This window comes from Meles meles, chromosome 5 (assembly GCF_922984935.1).
Source record: "Meles meles chromosome 5, mMelMel3.1 paternal haplotype, whole genome shotgun sequence".
Classification (NCBI taxonomy): Eukaryota; Metazoa; Chordata; class Mammalia; order Carnivora; family Mustelidae; genus Meles; species Meles meles.
This window is the reverse complement of record NC_060070.1, coordinates 41,864,666-41,882,572: the sequence shown is the minus strand read 5'-3', so window position 1 is coordinate 41,882,572 and position 17,907 is coordinate 41,864,666. Positions and strand designations below refer to the sequence as shown.

General features: G+C 39.2%; 1 protein-coding gene and 1 pseudogene across 2 annotated transcripts in view; one reads left to right on the top strand and one right to left on the bottom strand.

Moving 5' to 3' along the window:
* Positions 1–17,907, bottom strand: part of MDN1 (midasin AAA ATPase 1) — a 170,964-nt gene that overhangs the window by 95,684 nt on the left and 57,373 nt on the right. For both annotated transcript variants that reach the window (XM_046004659.1, XM_046004660.1), the window contains exons 20-32: positions 17,228–17,341; positions 11,906–12,053; positions 11,511–11,621; positions 10,230–10,381; positions 9,542–9,720; positions 8,540–8,748; positions 8,196–8,342; positions 7,263–7,404; positions 5,587–5,721; positions 5,367–5,505; positions 4,401–4,539; positions 3,968–4,098; positions 1,652–1,796 (exon numbers count right to left, since the gene is read on the bottom strand). In XM_046004659.1, coding sequence (XP_045860615.1) covers positions 1,652–1,796; positions 3,968–4,098; positions 4,401–4,539; positions 5,367–5,505; positions 5,587–5,721; positions 7,263–7,404; positions 8,196–8,342; positions 8,540–8,748; positions 9,542–9,720; positions 10,230–10,381; positions 11,511–11,621; positions 11,906–12,053; positions 17,228–17,341 — 1,891 coding nt within the window. The remainder of the gene's footprint in view (positions 1–1,651; positions 1,797–3,967; positions 4,099–4,400; positions 4,540–5,366; positions 5,506–5,586; positions 5,722–7,262; positions 7,405–8,195; positions 8,343–8,539; positions 8,749–9,541; positions 9,721–10,229; positions 10,382–11,510; positions 11,622–11,905; positions 12,054–17,227; positions 17,342–17,907) is intronic.
* LOC123941522 lies at positions 14,476–17,062 on the top strand (annotated as a pseudogene).

Genomic DNA, 17,907 nt, shown 5'->3' with positions numbered 1-17,907 from the left:
CCTACTTTATCCTGGCTCCTTCCACAGGCCATCTCATTAATCTCCACCACACACTCCAAGACAGTATTCCCATCACTTCCTTTATAGGCAGAGTGTAGAACTTCAGGGTCTCATAGAATAGGTGGTGTAAGTTGAAGTCCAGCCCCAGTGGGTAACCCCCCAAACTGAATACTTCCCTAAGCAAAGGCCTTTCCTTTACCTTCAGTTACATAACCAGTGCTATAAAGAAAGTAAAAGCTATTGTCCCATAGGGGAGAACTGTCTGAATTAGAAAGAATAAACATCTTTTATATGGCTCAAAAGGGGACAGTGAAATTATTAAGGAGGTACATATTTTACCTCTTATATAACAAAGAACTATTAGTCCTTCCAGTCTTTATGACCTTTGCCCTGCAGATGGAGTCCTATTATCCTTTTTATTCTACCCCAGGTCAATAAACCCCTATTAAGCATATACAATGCCAAACATGCATGTAACTATTAGCTTATTATTGCTTTCCTTGGCCTACGGCAGCAGGACTACCAATAATGCCTATTCTCAGGAGCAGCTCAGTTAAGACCCAGCAAATGTGTGAGTGATCCTTGCTGCCATCCTAGACAAACACTGCCACTGGTCTTTGGCATCCTACTTCACTCTGCCTGTTAGGCAGGCAAAAACAAAAAAGAACCTTCCCTTAGGTAAAAGTTGGCAATCATTTTCTAAGAAAAATTTAAACTATCCTAACAACTTAAGCTAACCTTAACATACACAACCTTGAAATTACATCTTTCTATGTTATTCTCACTTGCCAAAGAATCAGTTTTCACAGAAGCTATGATGTATTTCTTATTTCTTCTTTTCAAAACATTTCAAGAAGTATAGTTACAATCTTTTTTTTTATGCTACAGAGGAAAATCAAGCCCAAAACACCAAGTTCACATTTCAGGAATCCACCAAGTTACCAAGAACTTGAATTACTTTCATTCACAACCTCTGTTTCTTCTCATCATCCCTGACCTATCACCACATCACCATTTTCCTAATAGGCCAGGATCCCACACACAACATACTTCTCTACTGAGAAGTTTCACAAGCCTGAAAGCCATGGTGTTCAGGGTCCTGGATCCTGGTTGGATCCCAAAACCACCCTCTGAACAGAAGGCTGCTCTCCACCTTTTCCTTTACTAATAGTCTGAGAGTAACCCACATAACCCCTGGAGAGAACAGAGACGGTGCACCTGCAAAACCTGAAAGAGGCTCCTGGCTGCAACATTTCTGTCACTTTAAAAACAGTCAAAGCCATAGTCGTGTCTAAGAGAGGAGACTCCAGAAACAGAGTTTAAGATTAAATTTCAGTTTCAACTTTCTCACCCATGAAAGTAGGAAAATAACTTTCACAAAGAGTTCTTGTGAGAATTTGTTATGGTAACATAACAGAGCAGGGCAAAGTGACTCAAACAATGAAATTTCAGGCACACACAGTGAGATATTAAAATAAGGAAATGATAATGTCAGAATCTCAACTTTGTAATAATTCTAAAATATCTTTCAAGGTTTTTAGTTTTTACCCAATAAAAAGTTCCAAATGCATTTTTACATATTATATTTCTAGCTGCCAGTGAGCTGAGGTCAAAACTGGAAAAAAATTATGCTTCAGGAATACAATTTTACCTCTTTTTTCCCAAAGTCGCCCCCAGGGTTCATGGTTGCTAAGATACGGAATTTTTTCCCAGCAGTCAACAGCTCTACCTCATTATCCTTGTCCTCTACGCTGCCTTTTTCAGCTAATACCAGGCACTTTTCCATTTCAAGGACACTAAAAGACAGAAAAATTGGAGAATATAAGATTAGAAGAGACTTATGTATCCTTTGTATTTTGTGGTCTTCGAGTTCCTTTAAAAAGGAAGAAAGTTATCTCCTCTGCTGAGCTTTTACTTAACACTTTCCTAGCACGAATTTTAAAATAACTCATTATCCCAATTCCTGTGTAATGGAACAATATTTCTGATCAAAAGAAAAAAAAAAGGGGCGCCTGGGTGGCTCAGTGGGTTGGGCCGCTGCCTTCGGCTCGGGTCGTGATCTCGGGGTCCTGCGATCGGGTCCCGCGTCGGGCTTTCTGCTCAGCGGCAGACTTGCTTCCCTCTCTCTCTCTCTCTGCCTGCCTCTCTGTCTACTTGTGATCTCTCTCTCTGTCAAATAAATAAATAAAAAATCTTTAAAAAAATAAAATAAAATAAAATAAAAATCCCTTTAGCCACTTATGCCCCATTATGGCACTTGCTTTAAAAATGAGTGTCTTGTATACGAATATTCATGGCTGCATTATTCATAAAAGTAGAAATAACCCAAACACCAGGCACCTTAGTGGCTCAGTTGGTTAAGCAACTGCCTTTGGCTCAGGTCATGATCCCAGAGTCTGTGAATCGAGTCCCACATCAGGCTCCCAGCTACATGGGGAGTCTGCTTCTCCCTCTGACCTTCTCCCCTCTCATGCTCTCTCTCACTGCCTCTCAAATAAAAAAAAACTTTAAAAAAATAAAAATAAAAACACCAAACTTGGTAGAAATAACCCAAATACCATCAAGTGGTAAATGGATAAAAAATATGGTATATCTATATAATGGAATACTCTTAGGAATAAAAAGGAACAAATTACTAACAGGCATGGATGACCCTCAAAACAATGCAAAGTGCAAATACAGAGAGACCATTTATATGCAATGTGCTAAAAAGACAATTTTTTTTTTTTACAGAAAGTAATTTTAGTAGTGACCTGGAGGTGGCATTGGAAATACACTGTAGAGTGGCAGAAGGGTTCCTACTGGTATGGTGGAAAGGTAAAACTAGATTATGGTGCAAAACTCAGTAAATTTACTAAAACTTGTTGAACTGTGCATTTAAAATGGATACACTTTATGGTATGTAAATTAAACTTCAAAAAAGAAAAACGGGGCACCTGGGTGGCTCAGTTGTTAAGCTTCTGCCTTCGGCTTAGTTCATAGTCCCAGGGTCCTGGGATTAAGCCCTGCGTTGGGCTCCCTGCTCAGAGGAAAACCTGCTTCTCCCTCTCCCTCTCCCACTCCCCCTGCTTGTGCTCCCTCTCTCCCTGTCTGTCAAATCAATAGAATCTTTAAAAAAAAAAAAGAAAAGAAAAATAGGTATACATCAAAATTCATATTAGTCCGAGATTTTGAGGTCATACAGCCATATAACATCTAGAATTCTGATTCTAGTTCTTTGAAGAATTTAGGTAATGGTCACATAAATTGCCCCAAAAAAGAGTTTTAACTTCGGTTCATTTGCTTTAGCACGGCCATTCTACAGTCCCATCTTTCTGATTACTGACAGGAAAAACTAGCCCTGTTAAACTACTCTGAGTGCTAAAACAAAACAAACAAATAAAAAAACAGTAACTCATTATCATTTTCAAACATTTACCATGCACCTATGAAGAATATTACTGTGCAAAAGAATTAATAGCTATAAAAACCAGACCAGTATTCCATATTCTGTGGAATATTATTTAACCATAAAAAGGAATGAAATCTTGCCATATGCAACAATATGAATGAACTAGAGGGTACAATGCTAAGTAAAATAAATCAAAGAAAAATACCATATGATTTCCCTTATATGTGGAATTTAAAAAGCAAAACAAAGAAAAAAAGAGAACCACCAAGAACTAGATTCTTAACCACAGGGAAAAAACTTGATGGTTACCAGAGGGGAGATAGGTAGGGGGGATGGGTGAAATAGGTGAATGAAATTAAGAGCAGCCATATCCCGAAGAGCATTCTGTAATGTACAGAACTGTAGCATAACTGTATTATACATCTAAAACTAGTATCATGCTATATGTTAACTATATGTTAACTACATGGGAATTTTTAATCTTTTAATTAAAAAATTTTTTAATTGCTCAATTAATTAAAAAATAACCAGACCAGTGGAAACATCACACACAGGGCAAACCTCTTAAACATATACCTATTGAGTCTTTCCAGGACAGAGTCATCAGCCAGTGAGATCTCATCCAGGAGAAAAAAGCCATCTTCTTTCATGGCCAGAACTAGAGGACCATCATGCCACTCAAAAAGTTTTGATGTATCAATTTCTTCCTACAATTCGGAAAAGAAGATGTGAAATTAAAGAACAGGTGGCTCCACAAGACATTACACATGTAGGTAGTAGAGTAAGCGGTCATTCTGCAGAAAGTAAGGGTCTAAGAACAAGGAATAAAGCCTGTACAACAGGATGCTCAGGAAAGTCTCCGTAGACAAGTGAATATGAAAATCTAAAGATATATATCAAATCTGGGATCAAAACTTCACCATGAATAAATTCCACAGTTGACACCTACACAAAGCCAACTGCAATTCTTCAAATGAAGGAACACATCATCATTCGCTATTGAACAAACCTTATCCTTTGGCTTCTGTCTCACCGGCCGCAGCCCCCCCAGGAAGTCTGAAGTCTCCATGTGTAAGTGGCAGTTGACAGAGTATAGTTTCTGATTTGCCAACCCTGCAAACACCTGACAGATTGTCGTTTTCCCACACCTGTTAAAGGGATACATACCAGATTAATAAGGACCATAAATTCCAAATATACATGCACAGCCACTCCAATCAGCATAAGAGGGGAGCTCTGGTGAGAGGCTCACTGCAGGAACAGACACTGCTGGCCAACATAGGACATCGGCTTCCTGAGCTCAGGGCACCCTTCCCCCAAACACCAGCAACCTATAGTGTTTCTTATCCAAAAAAGCACACACTGCCTGAATTCCAACCTTTTCTATTTCTACCAACCACCACCACCAAGGGATGGGAAAGAAACCTAATCCTTACAGACTTTTAAGAGAATGGAGCTCATCTGCTGTTCTCTACAGATTTATAGAATGAACGGCACTATTAGGGGTGCCTAGGTTGCTCAGTGGGTTAAAGTCTCTGCCTTCAGCTCAGGTCATGATCCCAGAGTCCTGGGATCGAGCCCCGAATCGGGCTCTCTGCTCAGCGGGGAGCCTGCTTCCCCCTCCTTCTCTCTGCCTACTTGTGATCCCTGTCTGTCAAATAAATAAATAAAATCTTTTAAAAGAAAAGAAAAAAAAGAATGATTGGCACTATTTAAAAGAATTACAAAGAAAACAAAAAACCCCAGTGATAATAATGCAAGAAATCATTCTTTTCTATACCACAAATGTCTGAAAGAAGAAGAAAGCAAACAGTAATAGGTCTATTACATGAGCCTTAAAAAAGGGGGTGGGGGACGGGGAGATAAAAGAAAAAAAAGATTGCATTCCTGCTAATCCTTCACAGATAACTTAAGTACTCCTATGGAACTGAACCGAACCATCACAAGTTACTGTCACAGAAGCACAGGACTTTACCCAGTGTCTCCAATCAGCAGCACTGGTTCACCAAATTCCAGCGCCCTTCCCACCAGCATCGCCAGTCTCCGCATGCTCTCAGTCCACACAATGTGGCTGAATGTAGACTCCAATGTGGATACCTGAGTGGACAATTTACCTATAAAACACAGAATAAAGATTTAGCTTCTAATAGGAGTACAGCTCAACTCATTTCCTCTGGGTATTTTGACCTACTCACTCAGTAATTTTAGGACATTTTCCTTGGAGAAGAGGGACTGAGGACACAATTTTTTCTTGAAATGTTTTTCAAGAACTTCTTGAATCACATCAATCTCCTCCTGCTTCCTGACTCGGCCTGCGAGAAGCATAAATCCTTAAAAAAAAAAAAAAAAAAAAAAAAGGAATCATTAAGTGTTAAGTTATAATACCAAGGGATATTGAGAACATGGAGCAACAGCAATTCTTATTAGATGCTGTGGTATCTAAAGAACTACTTCGGAAAATTGGGAGAACCTACCGCAACTAACCATATGCCTGCACTGCGCCCAGCAACATGACTTCCATGTTCTACCCAAACACAAATGAACACATGTGCACCAAAAGACATATGTAGGAATGTTCAGAGAGTTCTTTTCATAAGAGCTAGAAAGTGGAAATAACCCAAATGTCCACCAACAAGAGAAAGATTAAACATTGATGGTATCTCCATACAATGGGTTACAACACAGTAATAATTAAACATAACAACATGGCTGAACCTCACATTAGGCTGGATGAAAAAAAGTCAAACCCAAGGAGTACATAGGACTAGCTGAAGCTCAAGCACAGGCAAAAAAACAGTGTTGACAGAGGTCAGAGCAGTGATTACCTCCATGGGAGGTTAAGACTGGCAGAAACCATGAAAGAATCTTTTGAGGTACTAGAAAATATTCTATACTTTGGCCTAGGTGGTGATTTACATGGTATATACATATGTAAAAAAAAAAAAAAAGATATCTAGCTTATACATGAAAAAATAGAGCATTATACACTTTACTATGTTATATCCTGATTAAAGAGTTTTTTGTTTAAAAAAAAAACACAAAAAACCTTTTCCTCCATCTATCTACTCTTTACCAGTAAAGAAAAAAAATATATACTCTCGTGGGTTAGTTTTATTTACTCTCCTTATTAACCACTCCGTTAATGAGTCATTAGTACCTTTCAAATCAGAAGACTCTGAAATGCTTTCTTTCCTGTGGAGAAACATATAAATTCTTCCCAGGGAATAAACCAGAATGAGCAATCATGAGTCTCAGATGACATAACTGCCTTTCCTCAGAACTATGATAGTACCTGACCAACCTGTCAGTTTTCTTTTACTATTTTTTTTAAGATTTTTTTTTTATCTATTTGACACAGAGAGAGACAGTACCCCTGCATGAGCAAGCACAAGTAGGGGGAGGGGTAGAGGATAAAAGAGAAGACACGGGGCTCGATCCCAGGATCCTGGGATCATGACCTGAGCCAAAAACAGATGCTTACCAACTGAGCCACTCAGGTGGCTCAACCTGACAGTTGTCTGTATAAGGCATAAGCATGACTATCTATGATTGGTGAATTGCTGATAAACAGTCCACAAAGACATCATCAACCCCCGGCCAAAACTCTTATATAGGCAATGTGCCCCATCTGTTTCCTACATGGAGCCACCTGAAGCAAAAAGAAAACTGTAAAAACCCAAACATACTAGCACAGAGGCCTGCAGGAAAGAACCATTTTCTAAAGCATCTGGTACTTGAGGGAGAAAGACTATTTTTTAAATACTCAGTAAAATGTATATATTGACCACAATTCGGGAAAGATTTCTTTTAATAAGAAGATTTGATGTTTGACATAACTTCACGGTGTGAGAGCGTCCAATTGAAAGCATACCGTCGTTGGCTAAATGCTGCAGCCAGTCATACTCTTTCTCGGTCTGTTCAGCCAATCTGTATCTTTCAGCCCATCGAAACAGATCACGAAGGGTGATGAAGCCCTGTTTTCCAGCAAACACTGAAGAACTTCTGCGATAGGACTATTAAAATATCAAAACAAATGAAAAAGAGCAATGGCAAGCACACTGTACAACCTATATAAGATTTTTAACAAATTTATCCTCCCATAAAAATGATTCATTCCACTAAGATTAATTTTTGAAAAAAGTAAATGGACTATAATCCTTTGAAGATAAATATTCAAACTCATGTGTAACAATATAAATTCCAAAACACAACACCAAGAAAAAAAAGGAATTCCATTTCCTAGACCATATATATAAAAATTATGAATACGAATGATGGCAAAGAGGCAGAAATATCAATCCCATAATGTAGGAACATAGCAGTAAGACTGCTAATTATTAGCTTTCTAGAAACTAAAAGTACATTAATTATGATAAAGGACACTTTGAATACCATAAAATGGAATACTCAAAAAAACAAACTGTAGCTTTGCAGAATTGACAAGGGAGAGACATAAAAAGGATATCTTTAGTTATGTCCATTCAAGGACTAGATCCATTTAAAAAACAAAAATTGCAGTTTGTCAAAGCCAAATTCCAATCCAAACAAAATGTTCCAAAATTATTCACAAGTACGGGATTGTTACCATATATGACTATGAGAAAAACTATAACACGATATCAAATTGTTCATTTATAAAACCAAAAAATGTATTAAAGGAGTGCATTTTGATATCCTTACTCTGAGGATATTAAAAAAAAAAACTGGGTGGACCGCTCTAATTGAGAAGGCAATCAAATTTTAAAATTTGATCACAAAATCTAATCAGTATGTTCCATTTGGAACTAAGTGAGAGATGAAATACCTGAAGGTCCAGCATGACTTTAACCAACTTGCTACAGTAGGAGGGTGGCAAACTACAGCGCTTATGCAAGATTGTTTCCAACTCAGAACTAGGCAATTCATCAAAATGCAATTCCACAAACCGATTCCTGAAGGCTCTAGAAAGCACCTAGGAAACACACAGGGGGAAAAAAAAAAAAAAAACATGATAAAAAGAGCCTCTCACCCAGTTTCCAAAATGGAGGCTCTGCTATTCACCAAAAAAAGAAAAACCCTTCAAAAGAAGTAAAAACATCTCAGTCTTACCAAGAAAAAATTATTACTTGATGGGGCAACACATGGGAGTAAGGGGCAAATGCTACACACCTTTCTGCCTCCATAAAGGCCTGGTGGATTCTGGGTAGCAAAAAGCATAAACCGAGGGTGAGCTTTAACAACTTCTTGTGTTTCTGTGATGAGCAATTCACGGTTATCATCCAGTAATCTGTTCAGTGCCTCTAACACATCAGTAGGGGCCAAATTTAATTCATCTAAAATAATCCAGTAGCCCTTTCTCATAGCATCAATGAGAATACCTTAGAAAAAATAACATTGAGGATTAGTGCCTAAATTAGTCCAAAGTTTTAAAAAATGTTATATGCAAATCAACCAAATCTAAACCATTGCATTTCAAAACAAATTACTCCCTGCAGCTAGTCATGCCCCCCAAATAATTTGTGATGTCAAAGATCAAGGAAGGACAATTTTCAACTAAAGTAATCATTTCACACAGAAGGAAAGCCAAGGCTGACAAATACCACATTTCCAAATTATTTTCCCCCCTGCAGTCTAATTTCATTTAAATCACCACATTCTCATATCTATTCTTAGCTTCCCTCTGTTCAGTGCTCACCACATTTTTCTGAGTCTCTAGGAAATGAAGTAGCAGTTCAATTACCCTCTACAAAACTTGGTCATAGTCCTCTGTACAGCTGACAAGATCAGTGGGGCCCAATGCTGGATCCCTAACCATCTTCCCTTAACCAGGGAGATCAGGGAGAAAGACAAACCAGCTATTATGGCAAAGGTTCATGTATCTCAATTGGAAAGGATGACGTTTACGTGGGGAAATGAGTTTAAAAGAATGAACACCTGGGGCGCCGGGGTGGCTCAATGGGTTAAAGCCTCTGCCCTCAGCTTGGGTCGTGATCCCAGGGTCCTGGAATCGAGTCCCACATCGGGCTCCCTGCTCAGTGGGGAGCCTGCTTTCCCCTCTCTCTCTGCCTGTCTCTCTGCCTACTTGTGATCTCTCTGTCAAATAAATAAATAAAATCTTAAAAAAAAAAAAGAATGAACAACAATACTCATGGAATGAAATAATAATCCTACCTTCTTTAAACACAAGCTTCCCTGAAGAGTCAGATGTGTAACAACCAATGTACTCCTGTATATCCGTGTGTTCATGATTGTTAATACGCACACAATGATTACCAGAAGCTGCAGCCAGCCACCGGATAAGGCTTGTTTTACCAACTGATGTCTCTCCCTGAATCAACACTGGATAGGTTCTTGAAAAGATCAGCCAAAAAAGCAATTTAAGGAAAAAAGAAACCAGAATTCAAGTAGTGTTAAAAAGAATGTATCACTTATCACCGTAAAAAAACACGTTTATATGCCTATATACCACTAATAGAATGTTTCTAAAGCCCTGGGAAGTTTCTGTGTAAAAGGGGTTCCTCAGAAAATACTGAGGAAAGCAATCTCAACCTTTCTTGTAGCACTTGTGAGAAACAATAAATGGGACTAGCTGTTACTTAAATAATGGATGATGAGTATTCATCAGCAAAATACTGGAAAACAAGCTGGCCAAATAATCTGCATCTGTATTGCTTCCACCAAAAGGTGCAACTAGAAATAATGCTTTGTGCCAGGAGAAAAGTGCTGGCTCAAGAAAGTATTATTCACTCAGCCAATGAACAATAATAAAGCACTTTAAAAATTAAAGAAGTAAGACTAGAATGCCATCAATGCTCATGCTGGTGAAGCTTCAGAGAAATAAGAGAAAAGGTCCATATACCCTGCAGAAACCACTCGGACTATGTCTCTTAGGTTTAGCTTAACAGAAGATGTAAGAATGTAGGTCTCATCTATTGTAGGTTCCTTGTCTCCCACCGAAATCCAGTATCCTTCGACCTGGATAAGCCGGCCTCCTTTTGGTTCTGGAATAGGCTGAAAGACAAAAATGTCAGAGAAATAACCGACAGTCCCATGATAACTATGACATTCTTTCAGAGAGGGGTGTAAAGAAGGAAAAGAGGTTATCACCAAGAATGCTGCCCCATTCTGGATGGTGAATCCAAAGTAATCCTAAGTCCCTAATAAGGTACTTTCTTCCTTAAGAGTTAAGGAATCAAAAAAAAAAAAAAAAAAAAAGAGTTAAGGAATCAACATAAAAACAAGCCTATTAGTTGGTAAACCACTTTCTCAGCATCTTTCACTCCCATGTTATTCTAGAATTTCCTTTGTCAAACTGAAATGATAGTTGTGTTCAATAAGAAAAAAAAAATGCCCAACCATCAGTCAGATGGGAAGTGTGTACACAAACGACGGTGTAAGCGACAAAATTCTATGTAACCATTAGAAACAATGTCACAGTGATATCTGGTACAGACACAAAAATATAGGATATAGTGAGCCTAAGAAAGGAAGCTAGACAACAGTATTATGAGATGGTTCGTTTTGAGTCATTTATATTAGATATATATATTAGAATTTGCCCTTGCTAAGTGAAATAAGTTAGTCAGGAAAAGAAATACTATATGATTTCACACATATGTGGAATTTAAGAAACAAAAATGAACAAAGAAAAAAAAAAGACAAACCAAAAAACAGACTCTTAACAATAGAGAATAAACTGATGGTTACCAGAGGGAAGGTGGGTGAGGAGACTGTCAAACAAGCAATGGGAATTAACTTAACTTCAGCAACTACTAACATACAGATTTGCTGAATCACTATATTGTTGCATACATGAAACTAATGTAACAATGTATATTAAATATACCGGAATTAAAATAAATAAGAAAGAATTTGCTTTGATAAATCAATACACACACTGTCATAATTTGAATATATAACAATATATATATATATAATGTAGGTGGAAAGGCATAAGGTTTAAATCTCTAAAGAGTGGGGGTAGGATCATTGGGAATTTTCACCATCTAAGACACCACCTAATGTTTTGGAACAAATGGATTACTTTTATAATTAGAAACAAGTTTTGTTTAAAAGAAAAAAAGAAATTTTGATAATTCAGCCTTTTACTTATGGTAAGTCAAGAAATCAAACAACATACCTGCTTCAGCAGACTTTTTACATTGCCAGAGACAATGTGCTGACAAATGAGCTTCTGAACTATTGGGTGTGATGCTCTGTCAAGCTGTGTTAAGAAACCCAAACAAAATCCCTAGGAAAAAAACCAAATACGCATAAAACTAATTACCCTTCTGCAATAACAGGTCAACTTATTTCAGGAACAAAATTGAACCTCTCAGGTGGTGCTGGTTCCCAGAACAACTTTTAAATGTGATAGATACGATGGTAGAAAAAGGGCAAGGTCACTCTGGTATGTTCTGGGCTGAGCTGACTAAATGGAACACAGGCAAACCTGGCATTTGCATCACCACTCCCTCCCATCCAATAGTGAGCCCATCCACCAAGCTCCCCTTCAAGTACAGAATTTAGAAAGACCTCATAGAGCGAGCGCTGGATGTTGCTACATGGATTGGAAGCTGCAAATCGCAGAGCTCTGCAAAGAGTCCGAAGGCTGTAGTGAGGTCTATGGCCAGTTCCATCCACCAATTTTGTCCCAGAGTCTTTCCGTAGAGCTGTGTACAAGCTACAAAAAGGACAGAGTTCAAATGACTTTGTTAACTAACAAGCATTCACTATTCTACCATTATTCCCATTTTTGACACAAGGCCCAAAAGCCATTTTTTAAAATCTTTTTAAAGAAAGATTTTATTTATTTATTTCATAGAGACACAGTGAGAGACAGAACACAAGCAGAGGGGGAGTGGGAGAGGGAGAACCAGGCCTCCCGCCAAGCAGGGAGCCCATTGTGAGGGGGCATCCCTGGACCCCAGGACCACAGGCAGCATCATGAGCTGAGCTGAAGGCAGACACTTAACAACTAAGCCACCCAGGCACCCCGTCATTTTTATAGAATTAGATAGTTAAGCTGACATACGACTTCCTAGAGCATTCATCAAAACCTCTCAGACATTTGCTTTTGAATCTATTTTTCAGGGCTTCCTGCTTAGCAGGGAGTCTGCTCCTCCCTCTCCTTTCTCTGTCTCTCGCTCTCAAACAAATAAAATCTTTTTTAAAAGAATTTAGTTTTCATACACTCAGGCTCTTTTAAAAGAAGGATCTATCAATTTCCTTTAGGACGAAAAGAGCAGAGAGGTGAAAAACATCAAATTCTTTTTTTTTTTTTAAGATTTTATTTATCTATTTGACAGACAGAGATCACAAGTGGCAGAGAGGCAGGCAGAGAGAGAGAGAAGGAAGCAGGCTCCCTCCTGAGCAGAGAGCTCGACTCGACTCGGAGCTCGATCTCAGGACCAGGGGACCACGACCCGAGCTGAAGGCAGAGGCCTCAACACACCGAGCCACCTCCGTGCCCCAAAACAAGAGATTCTTAACAAAAGACAGTAAGATAAGAGAAGCCCTTAGTAAGAATATAGAGTCCAGGGGTGGCTCAGTTGGTTAAGCATCCAACTGTTGATTTTGGCTCAGGTCATTATCTCAGGGTGGTGGAATCAAGCCCCATATCAGGGTCTGTGCTCAGAGGGGAGACGCCTTGAAATTCTCTCTTCCTCCTCCTCTACCCCTCCAACCCCCATCCCCATGCACTCTAAAATAAATCTTAAAAAAAAAAAAATACACACACACACACAAACACACACACACAGAGTCTAAACACAGTGTTCCAAAGTCTGCTCCAATACAATAGGGAAATAAAGTCCTGGTGTAATCTAATACTGACAGAGAAGCACACAGAACAAAATCATGGTATTTGAAAGGTCATAGGTATGGCCATAATCAACAATGACAAAATGTTACACAATGTGAAAATATGGTGACTGTTACTGTTACCATTACCACACTTTAGTAATCTAGAAGATGACAAGACGAAATAAGCTTCAGACTTAAACATGAAATGCAAGAAATTTAAAACTTCCTTAAATTCATGATCAGCTACACAAGATCAAGGGTGACCAAATGTGAGGGGCACCTGGGTGGCTCAGTGGGTTAAAGCCTCTGCCTTCAGCGCAGGTCATGATCTCAGGGTCCTGGGATCCAGCCCTGCATCCGGCTCTCTGCTCAGCAGGGAGCCTGCTTCCTCCTCTCTCCCTCTCTGCCTGCCTCTCTGCCTACTTGTGATCTCTGTCAAATAAATAAATAAAATCTTAAAAAAAAAAAGAGTAACCAAATGTGTGTCACAGATGAAATCCAAGTTCTTGCCCAAATAATAAGATTTGACTTGACTCTTTGCAATCCTGCTACACTTTTCTTTTTTTTTAAAGGATTTTATTTATTTGAGAGAGAGAGAGAGCGAGCATGAGAGGGGAGAAGGTCAGAGGGAGAAGCAGACTCCCCGTGGAACTGGACCCTGATGTGGGACTTGATCCTGGGACTCCAGGATCATCACCTGAGCCGAAGGCAGTGGCTTAACCAACTGAGCCACCCAGGTGCCCCCACGTTCTTTCTTTTGTAGAAAGAATCTACATTCTAGGAATGGGTTATTACAAATGGAACACTTACTACTTATACTATGGCATTTTTTAAGAGTCTCTGCTTTATCTAGTCTGTTTTAAATTCTAACCACACATATTTATACTTTTGTCCAAACATTCTTGGCTAACAAAAGTGTTCTAATTTTAGGATGTGGTATTGGTAAACCATTCCAAAGCATTTTTACAAATGCCTCCTTAACTATTCTATTTAAAATAGGGCTCCAACGGGGGCTCCTGTGTGGCTCAGTTGGTTAAGTGCCTGACTTCAGCTCATGATCCCAGGGTTCTGGGATCAAGTCCTGCATCAGGCTCCCTGTTCAGTGGGGAGTCTGCTTCTCTCTCTCCCTCCTTGTTCCCTCTCTCAAATAAATAAAATCTTTAAAAAAAAAAAAAAAAAAAAAAAGGCTTCAAGCCTGTATTTTCTAATCCCCATTTTGCTTTATGTGTTATTTTCCTATACTTACCATAACCTAAAATTGTGTTTCTCCTGCTTTCTGTGCTAATAGCGCTCTTACAAACATGGTGAAAATTCCTAAAACCCACCAGAATTTCTGTAAGAAGTATGACAAGCACTAACCCCACAAAGTGACAGTGTACAAGAAAGGCAAAGATTCTCCTTATGCACAGGGAAAGCAGCATTATGAAATGAAGCAGAGTGGCTATGTCAATTTTCTGAAAAAAGGCTAAAACTACAAAGAAGATTGTGCTGAGGCTTGAATGTGTTGAGCCCAACTGCAGATCTAAGAGAATGCTGGCTATTGGATGTAAGCATTTTGAACTGGGAGTTAAAAAGAGAAAGGGCCAAGTGATCCAAGGGCCAAGCTTCCTATTTTTTTTTTTAAGTTTATTTATTTATTTATTTGTCAGAGATAGAGAGAGAGAGAGAGAGAGAGCACAGGCAGACAGAATGGCAGGCAGATTTTATTTGTCAGAGTGTACCTCCACAAGCAGGGGAGAAGCAGGCTCCCTGCTGAGCAAGGAGCCCAATGTGGGACTTGATTCCAGGACGCTGGGATCATGACCTGAGCCGAAGGCAGCCGCCCAACCAACTGAGCCACCCAGGCATCCCCATATTTTGTTGTTTTATGAAGACAATAAAATCTTAAGGTTATAGTCACTTCAAAAAAATTATAGTGTGTATCTCCTTATTTATTGGTTATCTTCACCTCCTGAATTTTTAAAGGCTCCATGAGGAGATTATTTATATTTATCTTATTTATAGCTGTATCCCTAGCACCTCGGCAACTCAATAATTATTTGAACAAAAAAAGGGTAACAAACCAGAAAATGCAAAGTAAAACATTAATATGATCCTATTTCAGAAGCTTGTATAGTTCTTTCTACACAACACAGACAAAACTGACTAAGTGAAGTGCCCAGAATGACAGAATTTGTTTTTGACAGAGCCCGTGCTAGAATTCAGGTTGTCTGATTTTAAGACTGTGCTCTTTCCACATGGCATAAGAAACAAAAACAGAAACGGAAAGAGAGGCTCAAGAAGGATGCCTGGCAGAGGACATGAGCAGACATTTCTGCAAGGAAGACATCCAGATGACCAACAGACACATGAAAAAGTCTTCCATATCACTAGGCCTCAGGAAACTACAAATCAAAACCACAATGAGATACCACCTCACACCAGTCAAAATGGCTAAATCAACAAGTCAGGAAACGACAGATACAGGTGAGGATGCGGAGAAAGGGGAACCCTCCTACACTCCTGGTGGGAATGCAAGCTGGTGCAGCCACTCTGGAAAACAGCATGGAGGTTCCTCAAAAAAAGCTGAAAACAGAGCTATGATGACCCAGCAATCACACTACTGGGTATTTGCCCTAAAGATACAATTGTAGTGATCCAAAGGGGCACATGCACCCAAATGTTTATAGCAGCAATGTCCACAATGGCCAAACTATGGAAAGAACCTAGATGTCCATCAACAGATGAATGGATAAAGAAGTGGTATATACACACAATGGAATACTATGCAGCCATCAAAAGAAATGAAATCTTGCCATTTGCAACGATGTGGATGGAACTAGAGGGTATTGTGCTGAGTGAAATAAGTCAATCAGAGAAAGACAATTACCATATGATCTCCCTGATATGAGGAATTTGAGAGGCAACATCGGGGGTTTGGGGGGTAGGGAAGGAAAAAATGAAACAAGACGGTATCGGGAGGGAGACAAACCATAGGAGACTCTTAATCTCACAAAACAAACTGAGGGTTGCTGCAGTGCGGGGAGGTGGGGAGAGGGTGGTTGTGTTATGGACATTAGGGAGGGTATGTGCTATGGGGAGTGCTGTGAAATGTGTAAGCCTGACGATTCACAGACCTATACCCCTGGGGCTAATAATACATTATATGTTAATTAAAAAAATTTAAACTAAATAAATAAACAAAAGCAGATATTAATAACAAAAAAAAACAGAAGAAGAAGAATGCCTGGGTGGGTCAGTCAGTTAAGCTTCTGCCTTTGGCTCAGATCATAATCCCAGGGTCCCAGGATCGAGTCCTGCATCAGGTTCCTTGCTCAAAGGGAGCCTGTCTCTCCCCTGCTTGTGGAGGCACACTCTCTGACAAATAAATAAAATCTTAAAAAAATAAATAAATAAAATGCTTTGCAGTTTAGAAAATGCATTCTTATAAGGAAGGAAGGAAGGATGGGAGGAAGGGAGGGAGGAAGAAAAAAAAGAAAGAAAGAAAAGGCAAGGCTCAAGAAAGCAGCAAGCCACATGGCCAATTTGTACTTTATTCAGCTAAGCCTCAATTAATTCTAAACCCCAGTCACTCACTGTATCAACCTCTTCCTCCCTGCATCCCACATAACCAACATGCAAATTGCAAAAAGTCGGATTTCATCAAGACAGAGCAAAATAGGGTGAGCCTGGTGTATTAAGGAGGACATTTATTGCATGGAGCACTGGGTGTGGTATATAAACAATGAACCTTGGCACACTGAAAAAATAAAATGAAATTAAAAAAATAAAAAATGAAAATATAAGTCATTTACATTCTGGGGATATAAACTCCTAGCTATGAATACAGAAGTAATTAGGAGAGCATTATCTAATGGTTTACATATTCTCATCGATGATAAGTCTTAAGCTTTCAATGTAGCTTCATTAGGAAAATCCATGGGAGTTCATACTTTAAAATAGAAACCTTAATGATAATCCTTCTCCAGTCAGAAGCAAAAAGGAATAATACATGTACATTAGGCACGCATGTTCAGGTGAAAAGTTTGTGAAGAGAAACCAAAGAGAACCTACTTGATGACTCCTTGCACTGTGGTCTTATTCACACTCAGTCCTTTCAGATAATCCACAATAAGAATTTGTAAATCTTCTTTACTTTCCAATTCTTCTACATAAAGTTCTGTGAACCTGTAAGACAATGATTATTAAATAATAACTTTTTAGGAAGTTAATATAGCTATTCTGACAATAAAAAAATACAAAACACAGGGGCGCCTGGGTGGCTCAGTGGGTTGAACCTCTGCCTTCGGCTCAGGTCATGATCTCCGGGTCCTGGGATAGAGCCCCTCATTGGGCTCTCTCCTCGGCGGGGAGCCTGCTTCACAACCCCCCCACCACCTGCCTCTCTGCCTGCTTGTGATCTCTGTCAAATAAATAAATAAAATCTTTAAAACACACACACACACAAGGGGCACCTGGGTGACTCAGCCAGTTAAGCATCTGCCTTTGGCTCAGGTCATGATCCCAGAGTCTTGAGATCAAACCCCTCATCCCCTCACCAAGCTCCCTGCTCAGTGGGGAGCCGGCTTTTCCCCTCTCCCTCTGCCTCTCCGCCCTGGCTTGTTTTCTCTTTCTCTCTTTTCCTCTCCCTCTCTCTCACAAGTGTGCACTCAAATAAAATCCTTAAAAAAAATACAAAACACAAGAAATTATGTAACTCATTTTAATTGCTTATAAAATATGAAAGCCTTTCA